The sequence below is a fragment of the Columba livia genome, chromosome 6 (assembly GCF_036013475.1).
Source record: "Columba livia isolate bColLiv1 breed racing homer chromosome 6, bColLiv1.pat.W.v2, whole genome shotgun sequence".
NCBI classification, from domain to species: Eukaryota; Metazoa; Chordata; class Aves; order Columbiformes; family Columbidae; genus Columba; species Columba livia.
Genome location: NC_088607.1, coordinates 17,543,838 through 17,562,197, shown reverse-complemented (window position 1 = coordinate 17,562,197; position 18,360 = coordinate 17,543,838). Strand labels below are relative to the sequence as shown.

Genomic DNA, 18,360 nt, shown 5'->3' with positions numbered 1-18,360 from the left:
AAAATCAAGTGATCTTGCATTAAGAAAGGGGGAGGAGAGCTTTCTAAGTCAAATTTCTCAACAGCAGTGCTTTCAACACCAGCAAGATGGGTTTGAGCACAGCCTGACAGGTCCCACTTCCCTGCCACACAACCTCCTTAGACAAGCAAGAATGTAAAGTGTGTGTTGTTTTTCCTGTAGAACATGTTTAGAGATAAGAAAGGTTGATGTTGAACCACTATGTTGTATGATTGATTGTGTTGTGCAGTGTTTATTTTTGTACCCATCTCCTAGGCTTTGTGGAACTTGATTTACATAGAACAGTCATTCCAGCAAAAGTTCCAGAAAAGTGCAACATAGACATGATTCCAGAGTACAAAGCAGATGGTTCCCAGAAGGTTCCCAAGACCGCCTCTCTCTTTGAACAGAAATCCATGAAGGGGTGGTGGCCATGTTATGTTGAAAAGGATGGCTCCCGCATTTTAGCGGTAAGTTTATTACTTCTTTAAAAAGTACTTAAAATGTGCTCACCTTGCTTTTCAGATTATAAAGATTGTAAAGAGTCTCCTGCTTAGCTGTGAGCTTTCAGTGGATAAACAGATGAGGAGTGAAGAGAACATTCCATGCACAAGTTCAGTAACACTGCTCCATCAACAATTTTTTGTTTTAAAGTAGGAGTTTAATACTTAAATTTATTTATTTTGGTTTTAAGTCCGTTTAACTTGAAGGACTCTGTCACCAAGTTGAGTTGTGTTATCTTGCCAAAGCAGCCAATAGAGTTATTGTGTGAATGAATTTATCATGTTATTGCTTAGAAGAAACACAAGACATCCTAAATGCATTAAAGACTAAAGAAAAAAGTTTAAAGCCAAAGAACCAGAAGACCTAAAGCATTTTAACTTGTTCTATACAGAATATAAATGTATATTTAACACTTCCTAGAATGTTAAGCCTTTCAGGTGCATCTGCTTCTTCTTTCTAATGTTTTTGCCTTTAAAGCTTATTACAGGAATGTAATTAATTGAAGAAAAATATTCAGAAACATCTATCAGGCACAGCAATTAAAAATGAGATGCTTAGGCATTTGGAAAAGATGCCATCTTTGGGTTTTCTTAAAATAAGAGAAAAATTGGTTTGGTTTTGCTAAATAGGAAAAAAAAATGTGTAGCTTAAAAGAGAACTACAAATGAATTAGAACCATTTTATGTATGGTGATTTCGTTTTGTATTTGTCATTCTGTGATACTGTGTGGTGACACCATCACAGTGCAGAAACAATTCCATTTTGAGAAGGAAATGAAAAACACGCAGATGCACCCAATGAGGTGGTCTCAAACTCTGCTGTATAAGCACCAAACAAGTGCTGTTAGTGCTGCTTCAATATGATGCTTGTCTCATCCCACATGTTTTCTGAAGGGTAAAGTTGAAATGACATTGGAAGTTGTCAATGAAAAAGAAGCTGAGGAAAGGCCAGCTGGTAAAGGAAGAGATGAACCCAACATGAACCCCAAACTTGATCTACCAAAGTAAGACACTTTTCTCTCACTAACTTGAGAAATAGATAATATCTATCTACTCTGATGTTCTTGACAAAATCTGCATGAAGGATCTATTAGATATCAATTATCCTTTGTAAAACCTTTATAAAAGCCAGTCTCGTTTCTTTCTGCAAGCATTAGGATAAAATGCAAGGTGGTTTCAGTATAACAGCACATGTTTACTGAACCTGCTATCTTACATTACAAAACTATCTGTATTTTCTTCAGCCTCCAAACCAGACTGTTTTAATGTGTTATATTCTTATGCTTAAGTATCTCCTATTTTTACAGTATGAGTAATATTTGTTTCTTTCAAAATGCAGCCGACCAGATACTTCCTTCCTTTGGTTTACAAATCCCTGCAAGACAATGAAATTTATTGTGTGGCGCAGATTTAAATGGGTCTTTATAGGCCTTATCATCTTGCTGATTGTACTCTTGTTTGTAGCAGTACTCCTCTATTCATTGCCGGTAAGAATTTTTTAAAGTTACTGTTCTTCACTGAGCTAAGAAGCTAAGTTATGTACGAGTCACTGACAGGACACACTCCTCACTCACACAAGAGACTCCATCTGCTCAGTTTTAATAGGAGATAAGGTGTATATCCTTATAGCTGTAAAAAATTCCCAATGATTTTTACTGAAAAAAAATTAAAATCTATGTTAAAACTAACCTATTAACTAATGAGCAAATGAGTGCTTTAGAAGTGTTAATGACCTGCACAATTAGAAACAGTTCATAGATGGTCTAGAGCCTGGGTTTCAGTCTACTTTAATTTGAGATATCTTACTCATTTTTACTGTATTTTAACTGAAATTACCATACCTTGAATACATTCTGATCCATTTTAATATCTTAAATGTCATTTACAAAACTATTTTGTGTATATCTTTTTACCTCTATTGTTTCTTCCCTCCTCCCCCAACAGAACTATTTGTCAATGAAGATCGTGAAACCAGTTTAAAGAAGAGTTATTTACCTCATCCTCCAGCTGCAGACCATATTCAGCAAGGCTCTCCATGCTTTGTATCTGCTAGTATTTGGAACTGTAAAGTAGAGAAGTAAGAATTTAACCAAGGTTAGCCAAGGCTGAGGGGGCCATGACAGGATAAACCCCTTCGTATTTCAAGTACACTTTTTACTTCAGTCATACCTACACATGGTAAAGTTCTGACTTCCTTGCTTTTAAACTAGACTTTTCATAAAAATCACTCGGGAGGCTGCCTGCTCTTGCTATCTCTGGTTTTTAATGGATACTTCTTTTGAGAATTCCTTTCTCTTGGGCACACTTTGAAACCTTACATTTTAATTAAGTTAAAAACAAGCACTACTTATGTACACAAAGAAACCTCACAGTGCAATCAAAGAAGGGTCAGACACTGTTTCTAGAAAGGTTTTCAGCATCATGCTGCTTAAAATTCTTAGTTACTGCACTGTAGACTTGACAATGCTATATATGAATCTTAACAACAATTGCATGCACATAGAAGTAAATAATATACTGTTTACTTAGTATATTTTACAAATGTTTAAATAAACTTATCCAAAAGTAAAATGCAAGTCTCTAGTTTTCTTTATCTGTTACAAAACTACAATGCATCAGGTATTTTACAGTGTCTATCAGAGGATGTAATGCCACAAATCTGGAGTTTAAGGTATTTTACTGCTGCCTTCACAGTGAAGAAGAAGGAAATACTTCTGCACAAAGTTCTAAAGAATTTCTCCATTAATTAAGAAATTAATAAAGAAATGAAATGTTACATAGTTACACTATGGTCCTTGTGTTTAGAAGTGATCTTGAATCAAAACATAAAATCCTAAACAACCCAGATTCAGTCCTTGTTTGAAATCTGATCTGCACATGGGAAGTATTTCATTTAGCTTCAGTCTCCTCTCCCTTGGCACAACAAAATCTAATCTGCACTAAATCAGGTGTTAGTCAGGGATTCCACCTCGCTTTTATGGAGGGTCAAAGCAGAAGCATCTCTCTGAACAGTCTCTGGTGCTTGAAATGTAGGAAATCTGCAGCAGAACCTGAAATCAGTGTTTTGGATGACTGTCACGCTCTTGACTGGATGAAGACTTCAGCTGTCTTTAAAAAGGCGACAAAAATAACTGCAGTAATGAATTAGGCTTGAAAAATCTCTGTGTTTAGGGGCACACATACTGCTTTCCTGTAACACAGCATGTACTTGTCAGGCAAAATAAGTAAATTATACTGATTTAATTCTGTTGAATAAGCTAGAGTAAAGGTATTACATGAAATAATTCCCAGAATGTGAAGTCCCATTGGCTAGAGTGGTGCAAGCAGCAGTCATTCTGTCAAAAAGATAACAATGCCCTTATTTTTGGCTTGTTAATAAACTCTCAGGCATTTTGACCTATGAATGAGAGCTCAGAGCTGGAACTAATCACCATCCAGAGGGACTGTCCCTTCACTGATGACGAAATAGCACTCCAGAAATAACTGGCAATTTTTGTGAGCTAATGTTTGATCATTCACTATTAAAATCTGTCCCCATCAATGCCATAAACCTGACAGGCAGTAAAAATTACAGCAGCCTTATTTTCATTGTAAGACAAGAAAGTGTGTTGCTTGTAAGGGTTGTAATTAGAAAACATTTAACTTGACAGAGCATTTCCCAGAAAACAATTCTGAAATGGAGATCCGAGCAAGCCTGTTCCCCTAGCATTTGCAGAGTGTCAGGTTCTGCCCTGAGTTGAGTTCACCCTCTTCCAGATGCCTTTTTTGTCTGAGCACGCATAGGCTTGACAGTTTCACCACATTTAGCAATGCTGTTGAAGACATAACTGAAAAGTCCGAGAAGCCATTCTGTCTCCCAGTCTGCTCCAGTAAGAAACAAAAGGGAACATATGTTGACAAGAAAGAAAAGGTAATCATTAACATTTACATACCATGCTAGTCAAATGAGTAATCCCTGGTATAGCTGTTGTGCACGGTTCCAACATACAGTAGTTTTTTGCCTCATTCAAGCGGCACAGATTTAGCCCTTTGTAGGGAACAACTTGATGCTGTTCTTGTTCTGCACTGACTCCCGCGATGTTCACTTTGGCCAGGACCGCTCTGTACTGCTCCAGCTGCCAGCAACTGAGGGAAACATCCTTTGAGGCCACAGAAAAAAAAAACGGGCAGAATGTAGATTTGCCCCTTATCACTCTTGCAACAGGAAATTACTTAATCCCAGAAATTCCTCCTTCTGTCAGTTTGTTTTGCCTAAATGGATAAACTGACAAGTATTTCATACGGTAAACTGATGGGGCCAGTTCAGCTGTACTCCTGTCACTATGTACCCAGTACACAGAGCCTGAGAAAATATTATCTGGGTCTAAAATGACTTCTCTCTTCTGTGAAAATAAAATGTTTGATGAGGCTACCTTCTCTGCACCTGTGTGTCATTCAAACATGAGATGCTACCCAGCTGAAACAGCCAAGGAAAGTGATTTTAACAAAAAAAAGGCTAAATAAAAGCAGTATGTCACTTTCCAGCGGTATGTGAGAGTCCTCCTGTCTCTGACATCACGTAGGTTCAAACAGTGGCAGCTTCACTCTTTGGTACACCCAGATATCCACGCAGCATGGGACTTCCTATCGGTTACGTGCTGTAGTCACCACAAACTCTGACTACTGGAATAGGCTGTAAGGAGGTTAACAGCTACTGTGGTGTACTTTACAACAAGACGGATTATACACAAAAGAATCATCACATAGCTCAAGAATAAAAATTTGCATCCAAACCAGCTCAGTGTAAAATAAAGAGCCAGTAAACTCACCAACGCCTACAAGCTGTTCTTGCATTTCTTTGAACAACCACAAGATGACATCCCAAGTCTCATGTGTTCACAAAGTCCTGCCAATACTTCTGTTCTATTCCTATCCTAAAAAAACCTCACATATGGAGATGAACAAGATATATTTAATAGGGAAAGGGAAAACACAGTCCCATCAAAGTCCATTGCTTCTACATGTACTTAGAAAGCACAGCTATAAGCACTTTGGGGACTGGTCTATTACATACAAACAGAAAGTGACTCCAAGTCTGGTCCACGCTGACTTTAATGCTGCTGAGTAGGCAGAATTTGAACTCCATGCCTCTGGATACCTATTTAGCAACTTGAACACAGTAGCAGAGAGTGAGATGGCAGCATTCAGTGCTGAACCTTGAGCCAGTGCTAGTTCAGCTAGGAAATTGCACTCAGCTTTTTACACAGTACTGCCCATTGCTCAGAGTTGCGTGTGTCATGTGTACAGTCAGGCTGTCATGTACACAGAGAGGGACCTGGATTAGAAAGACAATTCTCTAAAGAAAGAGAACTATAAAGTTCTTCAAAATGTCATATGCAGAAAACAAATGAGAATACACGTGGTGTCTGTCAAGCCTGACCATGCTCTGACCACAAAGGTACCCTTCGGAAAAGTTAATTTCCTTTGTAACCTTTGCTGTGGCTAAGAGATTAAATCCATTGACAGGTGCAAGATGAGGAACACAGCAAGGAAAAAGTATACTTCCTTTAGGGAAGTAAAAAAATTCTGAATACATTATAATTGCTTCTGAAAGACTCCAAAGCCTTTTCTCTTTTCCCAGCCATACAAGATATTGGGACTAGCAGCAAAATGCACCAGGGCATTCAGAACACAGCAGAAGGTACACAGTCACCCTAAACAGAGACCACCAGCCACCTCAAAGGGACCCACGAGTGTCAGCAGACAGGACAGAGGCGCTTGCTGTATTCATTTAGGAAAGCTACCTAGAGGTGGTCAGTGAGAGACAGAGCCTACAGCATGTCTGCAGCCACTTGTACTCTCAGACTGCCTACCACCTCCAGCCCAGGCCTTCAAAGATGCTGAAATTTTTGGTGACGATGAAGGGTAGGTGCCAAGCTGCTCGGCCGTAGGAAGACACACAAACCTCCAGAAAGGAAGAAATGTATAACTAGGAGTGACCGGAGAACTTATATAAACCTTAAATGCAGCTGCTGTTGGGCAGTAATGGAACGGTTACAGATTTGCACCTAAGCACCTGAATTCCCATCAGTACCTCTTGACGCAGCTATGTCCTCCACTGGGTCTGCCACTGAGCGCAGCTCAATATGAAACAGCAGTTAGGAAAACTAATAAAGTTAGAGGCATCATCAGACAGGGACTAACGAACAAACCAAGAATATGTTTACAGTGTTGTATCAATCATAATCCTCTTATAGTCAAACTTTGATTTTGCTACAGGTCTCAAAAAAGGTAGGTTATAATTAATGAAGATTCAAATGTGGACAATGAAAGCAATCAAAAGCAAGCAGGTAGGGTAAGGTCTCCTGTATGAGAAAAGCTGAAGAGGTCAGCACTAGCCTGGAAAGTGACAAAGTACCAGGAGAATAACAGCTATCTAAAGCTACAGAGAGGTAGAGAACGTAAATCAGACGCCTTTCTTCAGGGATTGTATTAAAACCATGTGGGTTCACACATCAAGACTCCTTCTTCCCCATCAAAGCTTTGAAACTAAAAGGCAAAAAATTTACAAAAGGTTAAAGGAGACATTTTAGTGCAGATTTTAGATAAATCTTGGAACACACTGGCCGAGCATGTTATTTGGTTTAGTAAGAAGAAAAATCCCTAATACCTCCTTGCATTTACGTATTAGGACAACATTACAAAATACACTAGCTCTAATACTTCACCGCATCCCGTGCTCACTGGCAGGAATCCCCAGAAGGGTATTCCACTCAGACCTAGCGCTGTGCAACTGGGAGCAGGATCATACTAGCACAGCTGCGAGAGACGCCCTTCCTTGCAGAATCCCCACCTCTAGACTTGAGTACATACTCCTTACTACTCAGGTTATCAGATAAAATATGACGAATAAGTGATCTCTAACGATCATGGACCAGCTTCAGAGTTACCACTCCAATGGGGCCATGGCTTCACAATGCATTGGTATCGGTGGCCTTACTAACTTTAGATAATTATTCCTGTTCACTACCATGCTTTTGACTAATAAAATCAGACTTAGAACAAAAGAAAACACCACTAAGCTCTTCCTACATACTTTCTGAATTTTTTTAGTGTGGGACTATTTTCTTATTTGCTTCAAACCATAGTACTATGGTGTGTTGGAAGAAATCATGGGTTATGGCCTTGAGAAGAGTATCTTAAGGCTGACATAGTCATCAAACACAACATTCTCACACTGAGTCATCAGCAAGTTCCTTTGCCCCAAGACTCTGTTTCAGGACTGCAGGCAGACTCATGGAGGCAAGAATACATCAACTGCACAGCAATGACCTTCAGAAGAATTTATTTGCCTGTAGGAGGCCAAACATAATAGGGAAAGTAAATAAAAATAAAGTAGCAAAAAAGTACTTAGCCACCAGTCCACATACGTACCAAAAAATGGGGATGGACACTGCAAACATGACAATTTATCAGTTGAGATAAAGAATTCTTGAAAAAGCCCAACACTTATTCTAAATGTAAAAGACAGATATTAGCATATGCTCAAACAATGACAGCTCCAGTTAGTAGCAAAGTGTTAGACATCACTATCTTTGAGAAAAACATCAGGCTTCTGCAGCAAAATTCCTGATTTCTTAACACTCCATTCCCTGATTTCAAGAGGAGAAACTTTGCAGAAGTATTTTGTGTATGAATGTGCTCCGCTTTTACTCCTGGATACATGAAGCCTTTGCTTTAATTAACACAATTAACAAATGTTTTGTTCAGATAGCTCTCTGGTTGAGAACAGATAGCACAGTTCACTATCACCTTCGCTTCAGCCTCCTGCCCTCACTTCTCCGGTGCAAGAAGCACACCCTGGCCTCCAAAGGCCACTTGTGGCCTCAGCAGCCCTGGGACTCCAGTGATGAGCTCCTGGCCCTCTCACCCTCCTGGCCTGGCAGAGGAGATCCCTTCCCGTGGGCTTTCTTCAAAGCTGAAGAGTGCCTGATTCCGAGTCGGAGGCAGCCTATTGAACTTTTAAAACTAATCCTGCCCACATCAGATCAGTCCAGCCCCAAATACACACATTCTACCCCATATTCCATTTGCCTTCATACCAAGGCCTGCACTGTATATGCACTATATAACTTCTACTGCTAGAATATTAAGAAAGAAAAGATAAAAATTGTAAAAGATAGACAAGTATTTATGCAAGAAGGAAAGGAACAGGAATGCCCAGTGAGACTGTCACCTGCTGTTGCCATACAGGGGCTCTGTTACTGGGGATGTATTCCAGTTTTTGTTCTGGTTTTTGCCTTAAAAAATCCTGAAACAAAATGGGATGGTCCTATTGTGCAGAGTATAAACACAGAAAAAGTAGACAGGTAGAAGCAATCAGCTCTAAGAAAGGATTTATTTCAACTGCACAAGTATATGTGCGTGTGCTTTTAATTAGAAATAAGATGTCTCCAGTCATCTAGCTCTGATCCATGCTGTGCCAACTTAAACCCTGCCAATGCATCTGAATAGTCAAACAAACCTCTGTCCCGCCCCAAACATCCACCATTCACATTAAATGAAACACATAACAATGGAGGGAAAATAGACCTGAAAAGAGCTTATTTCCAAATGTAAAGGTTTAACCTGAGGATAGCTATTTTCATGCAAATCTGAATTCTTCTGGCCCATATACATAGACCAAGAATTATCTATTCACTTAACACTCTAAGCTTCTCTTATGCGATTAACAGGGAGGAGCAAATTAAAGAAAAATGGAATGGAAACCCCCCAAAGCAATGAAAGAGAACTGAACCTCCCCTGCTCCCAAACTTGCAAAAGACCCTGAAAACAAACTTGTGCGCTCAAAGCAATAAGAAGGGCAGAAAATGGGTTTGAACCCCAAATCCATCTTGCACGGCAAAAGCCAGGCCAGCATGTCAAATCATGGCAGAGCTCTGCTGTCATCATCAATTCTAACAACTTATCGGCCCTTTGTCCCCTTTGGAGCACATGGGAAAAATGTCCTTCAAGTCAGCCAGCCTCCAAATCAGTCTTACCTTTGCAAAGCTCATGCAGGACAGATGGTGAAGCTCCCTAAAACCTCCACTGTGTTACACATATGCACTGCGGTGTGCCACTACTGGCTTAAAAGCTGAGTTTCCAGTTCCGGAAATACCAAATTTCACCTCCAATATATTTTTTTTAATCTGGATGCAATGGGAAGGAAAAAAAAAAAAAAGGCTGTGAAAATTTGGTGTGAAAGTAATTTAAAAGGGGTAAAGACAAATAATCCATTGCCCATCTGTGAAAATAACATGCTTGTTGCTTACCATAAATAGCAGTTTCAATTAAAAAGCTACAGAAAGCTACCAGAACTGCCTGTGGTAGCAGTTCTCTGCATCTAATCTGGGCAGAGGCATCTACAAGCCCCATGCAGTGGCTGGTGCTGTTACAAGCGCTCAGGAATACAGGCCAGGTTGTAATAGGCCCCTGTTCCTATATCTACAAGAGATGCAGAAACCCACAGCAACTCAATGGAAACTTCAAGCTCAATAAGCTCATGTTTTCTTTTCTGTCACCTAGACCTAATGAGATGAAACACTAGTCTGAATATCGTTAACCTGTCTGCTCTAACATGTCCTGTACTATTCCCATCATAAGACAAAAGTGGAAAACCATATGGAAATAGCTGGCAGACACAACACCATAAAATGAACTCTGACATGAAAGCCAAGCGCTAACATGGAGACAACAGCTCCAGAGACCTTGGTGAACTGCGGTCTTATCGGGGCAGCATTTTTAAATAGCTATTTGTGTCTTTCATCTTTGTCCGCACTTTAAAAAACAAAACAAGCACAAACAACAACAACAAAACACACCAAAACAAGAGAATGAGTAACAAGGAAGGAATCAAAATAAGAGGAGGCAGTATATGAGTTATGCCATATGAGTCACTGCATTGTAATAATGTGGCTTTACAGAATTTTCATGCTTTGTGATGCCAGTAAAAAGACACACTAGGAAGAACACCAATGATTTATGTTCCTGAAGAAAAAACAACAACCAAAACAAAAAAACAACCAACCAAAACAAAACAAAAAACCCCCACACACCCTGGAAAGCCGTGAGAACAACATTGTTCAGTGAACATGACTGCTGCTCTGGACTGCTATCAAACCACTCTTTCTCAAAAATCATCTTTTCTAAAAAACTATATTACTCATCCATGACTGTTAAACAAGAAAGATCACAGCACACCGTGTTTCTCACAAATGTAACACTACTTTGAGAGAGTTACACCAAGAAGGACCCTATCTCCTCCTTATGTACAACGTATTTCTCATTGCAAAGCAGATCTGCCCACACAGATATCAGTGTACCATTTCTCAGCTACAACTTTTGTTGTGGTATTGGATAATCTGCTATTAGTAATACCTCATAGTCAAAAATATAACCTCAAAATCTAAAATTTTGCTTATGTTTCTTCATTCCTTCAGATAAGTACATCTCTCTGGAAGATTTATGTCTGACAAAGATGAGTGTTTTTAACTAATTTCAGAGCAAAATGGTATGTCTCAAAGGAAACTCAATTCTAAACTCATTTGTCTTAACTCACAATTCAGAATTACCCCATTAAAATCAAATTTTTGGTATAAGACATAGAATCACTAGGGAGCTCAAGGAAGGATGTAGAGTTTGAGGAGGGTTTGAGGGAGAGGAAGGTTTTACATAGCAACAAGCATCCACCTGTGATATTATAGAAGAACATTCATAAACAACGATATGCTTATGATACCTGAGAAAACAAAGTGAAGTTAGCATTTGTAAAAGGATCTATTAATTTCCAATTTTTTTTCTGTTTACTTCACAGAACAAAATTCCTAACAATACACAAAACTAGGGCAAAAAAGGTCTACGGAGAACATAATTATTCCTAAGTACAAAGAGCTGCATGGCTAAACTTAACCAGCATTTTCTCCAAATATGTCAAACAACCCTGTGCTTTTATTCTGTAAACAATCTACAGAAAGAAGCACCAGAGCAGATAATGAATTTCTTAAATACGTCCCAAAGTTTTGAGCAGATATCACCTTTGCTACACTACCTCCGTTTTCCCACGGTTACTTCAAAATGTAGCTGTTTTAGTTCACACACCTACAGAAATCCTTCCTTCACTTACTTCCCTGCACTCTGACACAATGACGAGGTGATGCATTCACTTCATAATAAAGACAGCATATGCCAAGTTAACACTCTCAAAAGTTACAAACACCTGAACTGTGAAGTTATCTCAAATTATTCAGAAAATATTTTACTCTAAAATAAACCAAAGCCAGTGAAACTTTAGGAGACCTGCTTTTACTGTGAATTACGTTACCTCTTGAAAAGCTTACCAGAAAAGAACTAAAAAGGGTAAACTATGTTCATTAGTCCTCCTAGGTGAACATCTGTCAAGTTTGGAGAGGCACAATTTATCAGTTCAGAATTCTGTCTGTGGAAAGGGTAGAAGGGACTCTTGAGATCCTTTGGTTTCTATCCTGCACCCACACCCACAGGGAGACTGTCCAATATCAAGCTGTTATTCAAACATCTAGCTTTTTGTTTTCAGGGCTCCATCTAGAAGCACAGTTCCTTTGGTCTGGAAGACTGGATCACTGGACTCACTATTATCAGTCAGGTCTTCTCTTATGGTCCAGCTACCTCAAGACAAAAGCCTTAATCAATCCCTTGCTGTTTAGAATCTAATCAGCATCCTGTTTGTGTTATGCATGGCAAATCTCCACTGAGCTCAACCTGCATGCAGGAAAGAGGGTCTGAATGCTAGCACAGAAAGCAGTGTGATACTAGTACTTATTATGGCTCATAAGCAAGTATTCATTTCAGAGGACAGATCATTCAGACACTGCACTCATCAGCTCCTACCTCCCCCCAGTAAAACCCGGCTGCAGCCTCACCCCTCAAGCATGTCACGCAGAGCCCATGCTGCTTCACTAAGCTTGGAAGATCCTGGGAAATCCTCATGAACAGCTGCCTGTGGCAAGCAAAGGCTCATCTGCTAATTTTGTTCCTTCAACACAAACGTTATCTATGATTTCTATTACACACATAGTACCCTTCCTGCACTCTCTGGATTTTAGAAAGCTAACAGTAATTCCATTTTGCCATGAGGGGAAAGAAAGGAAAGCTTCGATATGAGACGCTGCTAAGTGCTCTGCTAAGAGGTAACTGCAAGCAAGACCTCCTAGACAGCTTCGATAAATGCTTTGATATGTGCATTTTAAAGCAATATCTCCAGACTATAAAAGCACTGTTTATCAAATGAAACATAGTATGCTTAGGAATTCCATTATATGCATTTCAATGGAAATAAATTTCACTGCAGCAAACATACTACTAAAATGTTTCTGAGGTACAAATACCTCATTCCCAGTTCTTTCAGAAACTGCAAACAAGTAATTAGCCCTTCTGAACTCCAGAGTCTGTAGCCTGTAGTTAATGTGATGTTACTAATGCATTTACAAACACCAGGCTCCAGAGCCAACACTGAGATATTCCATCATAATTTAGATCTCTCATTAACTCCACCACCCTGACCAACATGCTGTCACTGGCAGAGTGTTTGACAGTTTACATTACCTGCAGACATGAGTTCGTGTCAATTCAATTAAGAAAGATTAATTCCAGAACTGACAATGCATAAATATTTTTAAATTACACCTGGCCTTGTTGGCAGTGCTCACTCCGAGACTGACTTCAGAAGAGAGAACATGTCTTTAGCCTCCTGGGCAGAAAGGAAAACTAGAAGGAAGGTGAAAGAAAGAATTTATTATTAATTCAGTATTCCATCATACTGTCCAAGTCTATCTTTTTTTAATCCCCCCCACCCTCCCCTCCCAATAATTAAACAAGCTTATCTCTCCCTGTCTGTTGCAGAATGAAAGGAAACAAGAAAGATTTGATCCAAACAGCCACTGCCAGAAAATTGTCAGTGACATCTTTATGATGATTATTTGCTAACTGGTTTAGGTCTAATATGTGTACATTATTCCTTTGGAAGGCATTCAGATACCATGGTGATAGACACCATATGAGAATGTAGAATAGATAACATTTGACATTTATCTCCATGAACAAAGATGTGGGTAACTCCCCACTGATTGCACTTCTGATGAGTGAAGATAAATGTCACATCAGACTAAGCCATCTCATGTTCTAGTGAGACACTCTTACTCTTGGCTCTGGTGTGTAAAAATATCTAGCTTCAGTGCATGTGAACAGGCTTCACTAGGTAAGCATCAAGCACAGGGTGATAAAATGATTTGCTCACTGTCATCAAACAGGTCAGGAGCCAGAGGAGCCAGATTTATTAAATTCTGGTCCAAGGTTTAATCTACTAGAAAAAACTTTCTCTGAGATTTCAAAGTAACAATTACACAGCCATTGCCTGAAAACAACATTTTACAAAGCAAAAACCCTCTACTGCTGTAGCCAAATCAATGCCACACCCAAATAAACCAACTTTGTTGAGAAAGAATGCAGTCCCACACGAGTATCACTAGTATCATGCTTTCAGAATCAGAGCCTTATTTTAGTGCTATATTATGCTGAACCAACTTCAGCCAACTTCATTGGCTGATGCTACATAAGACAGACGTCCTTAATGCAGCAGGGATGAGAACGTCTACTAAAACATAAAGTGGGAGTACAAGAGGGAGCATTCAGCTGGCAAAGGGAAAGGCAGGGAGAGGTAACATGCTCCTGCCATTTTTAAGCTGGTGGTATGTCCCATGGACTGTTTCTTCTGTCCTATTGAGTGAACTCGGTATTAAGGTTAAAAAGGACAAAAGAATTAATGGAATCCAAAACCACCTCACCTAAGCATTCAAGATTCTCATGCCTGGACATAACTTTTCTAATTTTTCTGCACTCACCAGTTGAAAAGATGGATTGAGTGGCTTGCAAGTTACCTTAAACTATTCAAATTTGAGTACTTCTGTACTAGCCAATATCAGGCAGCATAAAAACCAGACAAATACAGCAAGAAAAACCCAGAAAGTAACAGTATTTTCAAATCCCTTCTAAGGTAGAGGTTTGAGCAGATATTACAACATTTGCCCAGTTCAGGCTCTAGCTTGGTTTCCTAAGGAACAAATGAAGGTTTATGCTACCATATTGTTTGTCTATCCCTCTCTCATCAGTCCTTTCCTAATAAGTCTCAAAGCTGCTGGCCAGGTTCCATCTCACACACACAAGGCTGCTAGATGACCAGCAGCACACAAGAAAATTCAGGATGGATCCAATAAATGGTGTAAGCACTTTCATGTTAGACAGCAGGCAGATTTTACTATTAGGTGCCCCTATTCCCTATAAAGTGTATTGAGCCAAGTAGATGACACAAGTTAATGCCCAAGTAGTCAGCATGTGGAGCAGCCTACAACCCCCCGACAGAGAAGCACTCAGGGCAGGTGTGTCTGAAATTCACCCTCTGCAGGGATTAGCTTTCTTCATAGACATGACGCCTCCCCTGTGGGAAGAGAATGACAGCAAGACTGATGCTTAGTCCACTCAACACGAAACTTTAGTGCTCAACAACTGTTGTTCATTTTATCCAATTAATATCTTGGGCAAAGGTGCTGTTCTCTTTGTTTGACTGGGGTTTTTTTTCCTAAATATTTTCTTTTTAAATTCTGGATTGTATTTACAAGAGTATTAATTTATTGCCATGACTGTTGCTATAAGGTATGCAAAAAACACATTTCTGGATTCTGCCATTAGCTTATGGGGGAACTTTCAGTTCTGGTTGGAATTTTTGTTTTTCAAAGGCTGATGATTTTTAAGATGTGCCAGGAGAAACAAAATGTTTCAGAGGCCAAACCTTTTTCAAGTCACTTCAGGATTAACATTCCAAAGAGAAATGGCAATATACAAACAAATTAAAAACCCAAAGAAAAAAAGAAACTGTTCTCAAATTGCACCAAGGCAGCATATAAGTTTTTTTTCACATATTCAACCCTGTACTCCCTCAAAAAAACCCTAACACAATGGGGAGAGAGTAGTCCATGTGTGACTACAGTAACGGGCCTCTCTACAAATCAGAGATGCTTGGAGTGTCTGGAAAACAAACTACATACATGCACATTACAGTTTTCCCTTATCCAATCAAGCTTTACTATAACATAGTACATCTGACCTCAAAACTATTTTCACCAGACTCTGCTATCCTGGCTGACAAAGGCACCCACCTGTGTGTTTCCTTTTTGTGGTGAACACAGACTTGGCCTTTTGAGCACTAAGATTTATTAATCTTAGCAAAGCAGAGAGAGCTATAGCTGAATACAATTTATTTTGAGGTCTGTTATTAGAGCAAGATTTAATGCATTTGCATTTTTAATTCCAGAAGTGCAGTGAAGAAACATGGACTTACTGAAATTCTATGAAAATAATTTGAAAACAAGAGCACCTACACCAAGTCTTTAGAAATACGTAGCTATATGAGAGAAGCAAAACAGAATTAAAAACATCATTGCAATCCTAGGAACTGTTGTCATTCAGTGGAAATAACGTTTCTATGTGCCATGGGAAAAGACAGTCACGAACACCAGTGAAGCCATACAGGACAATGCTTCAGCTGCATGGAAGTTATTGGCCCAGGGAGACACACGATAGGAAAACAGGTGACATTTCCTGTGAGATTTTTTTTTGAGTTCAGCCACCTATTAAATCATTTAATATTCTTTAATCTAACATCCTGGTTTAACAGAACAATTACTTCACAATCAGTGCTAAGTGATGCTGCATTTCAAATGTTTCTAAATAACCAATTTGTAAACCAACTATTGCTATTTTCTTCCACCTTAGCTTTGGAGGAGATATGTTTCCAAATGAATAAAATTTTGATAATACTAATTGATCAAATATTTTGACTTAATTTTTAGTGTGGGTGGTTTCTGCTTTTTTTCTTTTTTTTTTTCTTTTTTTTAATTATAATACTTTATTTTTTTTATTTTTAATTTTTTAAGACAGGTTTTCTTCAAACCAGCCTCCTCCAGTAGGAGGGACAATAATAGAATTGGGATCCAATAGAAAAAAACTGCTTAGGCAATTTTTAGGGGGAAGTCAGACTAAATATATTTTTAAAAATCTGCATTAAAATAACAAATTTTATTTTTATGTGATAAGACATTCTCTATTCTCACCCTTCCTTTCCAACACAGTCATTTTTAGACAGTTGACTGGCTTGGCTATGCTATCTTTCCCCGGAATACTGCCTTAGCTGGAGGAGAGCCAGCATCATCACCGATGCCTCAAGAAAGTGAGCAGGATATACATTATGATTTCTGTCGAGGATCAACAACAAGGCAAAACTTGCATTGTTATGTAGTTGAAAACCTGCTGTTCTGAGCTTTTGGCTAGAAGTCTTATGCTAATTTTTTCCTACTACTGGTAAAGTAACATAGATGATAAATCTCTTATTTGAATTAAGATATTCTTAAGAAGTTTGTGGTTTGGTTGGTTAGTTTGGTTGTAGTTGTTGTTTTTTAAGGACTTCTGAGTTCCAAACCCTTTTGCAAGCAATTTCTACTCACACTGCTCCCTCCACTCCATAGTATGTTTTTTCATACAGAAAATAAGTGATTAAAATAAAAATTAAAACAAACAAACAAAAACCCCACTAAAACCAAGTACCAAGTAAAAACAAAAGGCAGCTTCAGTGCAGTGGCAGAAAAATGTCAAAGCCTTTGGATTTAAGCCAGTTCACAGATTTTTGAACGTAGAGCTGAAATATGACTTTCCCAGCCTAGCTCTTTGGTTCATTTTGTAATCGTTCTCAAAGTATTAACGATCGCTTCATTAAGAGTTTGATAATTTTCAGAAGAGTGTGATTTTTATGAAGTGGGGACAATGAAAAAAAGTTTCTGTCTTCTGAGAGTCCCTTCAAGTGAGATTATGAAATAAACCATGAGTAGCAACTGAAGAACACTGTGGTTGCTGCTAGCTTTGGATCCAGCTATCAGTATTTATTGATATACTGCATTATTTTTAAAAATTATACTAGCTTTAGAGGCAGATGGCAGCTAATATAACAAGAACAGAATGAATTATGTTCTCCTTGTCTGCAAATAATCTGCACTGTTAAAGATGTTTGAATTGCAAAAAGTAGCATCTGCATTCTTCTTTAGCTTTTCTGTAACCACAGAGGTGACAGAAGGGCATTCCACTTTCCTTCTTAGGGACATCAGAGCATCTTGATATTGGGAGTCACTGGCTGTGTTTGTGTTTGGGACACATCTGTGCAGGTCACACTGGTACTGTTCTTGAAACCAAGTGCAAGATGTTCCAGGCTGCAATATCCTGGGGCTAGCAAGTACAGAGTAGACCAGGTGTAGTAAGGACAGTGTAGTTTTCATTCTTGCTTCAGGCATATCTTTCATGACCACAAAGAAGATACCCAGTGGCTCTGGCATAGCAAGATCACTAGCAGACTGATCAGCATTTTTAAGAGGAACCTAAGTGCTTAAGAGAGATTCCCCCAAAAGCCAGAGACGACCAAACAGTTTGAAGCAGAATACAAATTAAATGTGTTTTAGAACTGAAGGAAATGTTTGTACACAAGTGTGAAAACAGAAGAAAGCTACAAGGAACTGGAAAAACTCATAAAAGTAACATGATAGATTAAGAAAGGGTTACACCGGAGGCAACAAGGCATGTGTGTGCAGTTAAAGAAAATAGCCAGTAGCTACAGAAAGCATCTAGAAAACAGAGTAGCTACATAAGGCATCAGAATGGACCAAACAAAATAACAGGGCAAGCAGAAATAAAAACATCCTTCCTCCCTTTGTATCCCATTTGTTTAACTCAAAAGATCTTCAGGCACAGTGCTACTTTCTTCCATGTT

General features: G+C 38.9%; 1 protein-coding gene and 1 long non-coding RNA gene across 16 annotated transcripts in view; one reads left to right on the top strand and one right to left on the bottom strand.

Moving 5' to 3' along the window:
* MYOF (myoferlin) overlaps positions 1-3,071 on the top strand; it is a 70,692-nt gene extending 67,621 nt beyond the window's left edge. For all 7 annotated transcript variants that reach the window (XR_010473485.1, XM_065067287.1, XM_065067285.1 and 4 more), the window contains 4 exons: positions 274-467; positions 1,395-1,504; positions 1,840-1,987; positions 2,445-3,071. Coding sequence is in view for 6 of the 7 variants with exons in the window: in XM_065067287.1 (XP_064923359.1) it covers positions 274-467; positions 1,395-1,504; positions 1,840-1,987; positions 2,445-2,480 (488 nt within the window). In the remaining variant the exon portion in view is untranslated. The remainder of the gene's footprint in view (positions 1-273; positions 468-1,394; positions 1,505-1,839; positions 1,988-2,444) is intronic.
* The window catches only part of LOC110362212 (uncharacterized), a 63,262-nt gene that overhangs the window by 19,980 nt on the left and 24,922 nt on the right, over positions 1-18,360 (bottom strand). For 7 of the 9 annotated variants that reach the window (XR_010473487.1, XR_010473489.1, XR_010473490.1 and 4 more), the window contains exon 1: positions 2,496-2,637. This is a non-coding gene — a long non-coding RNA (uncharacterized LOC110362212). Of the gene's footprint in view, positions 1-2,495; positions 2,638-4,432; positions 4,640-18,360 lie in introns of those variants that run through there. The other 2 variants (XR_010473494.1, XR_010473491.1) reach the window with 2 other exon arrangements.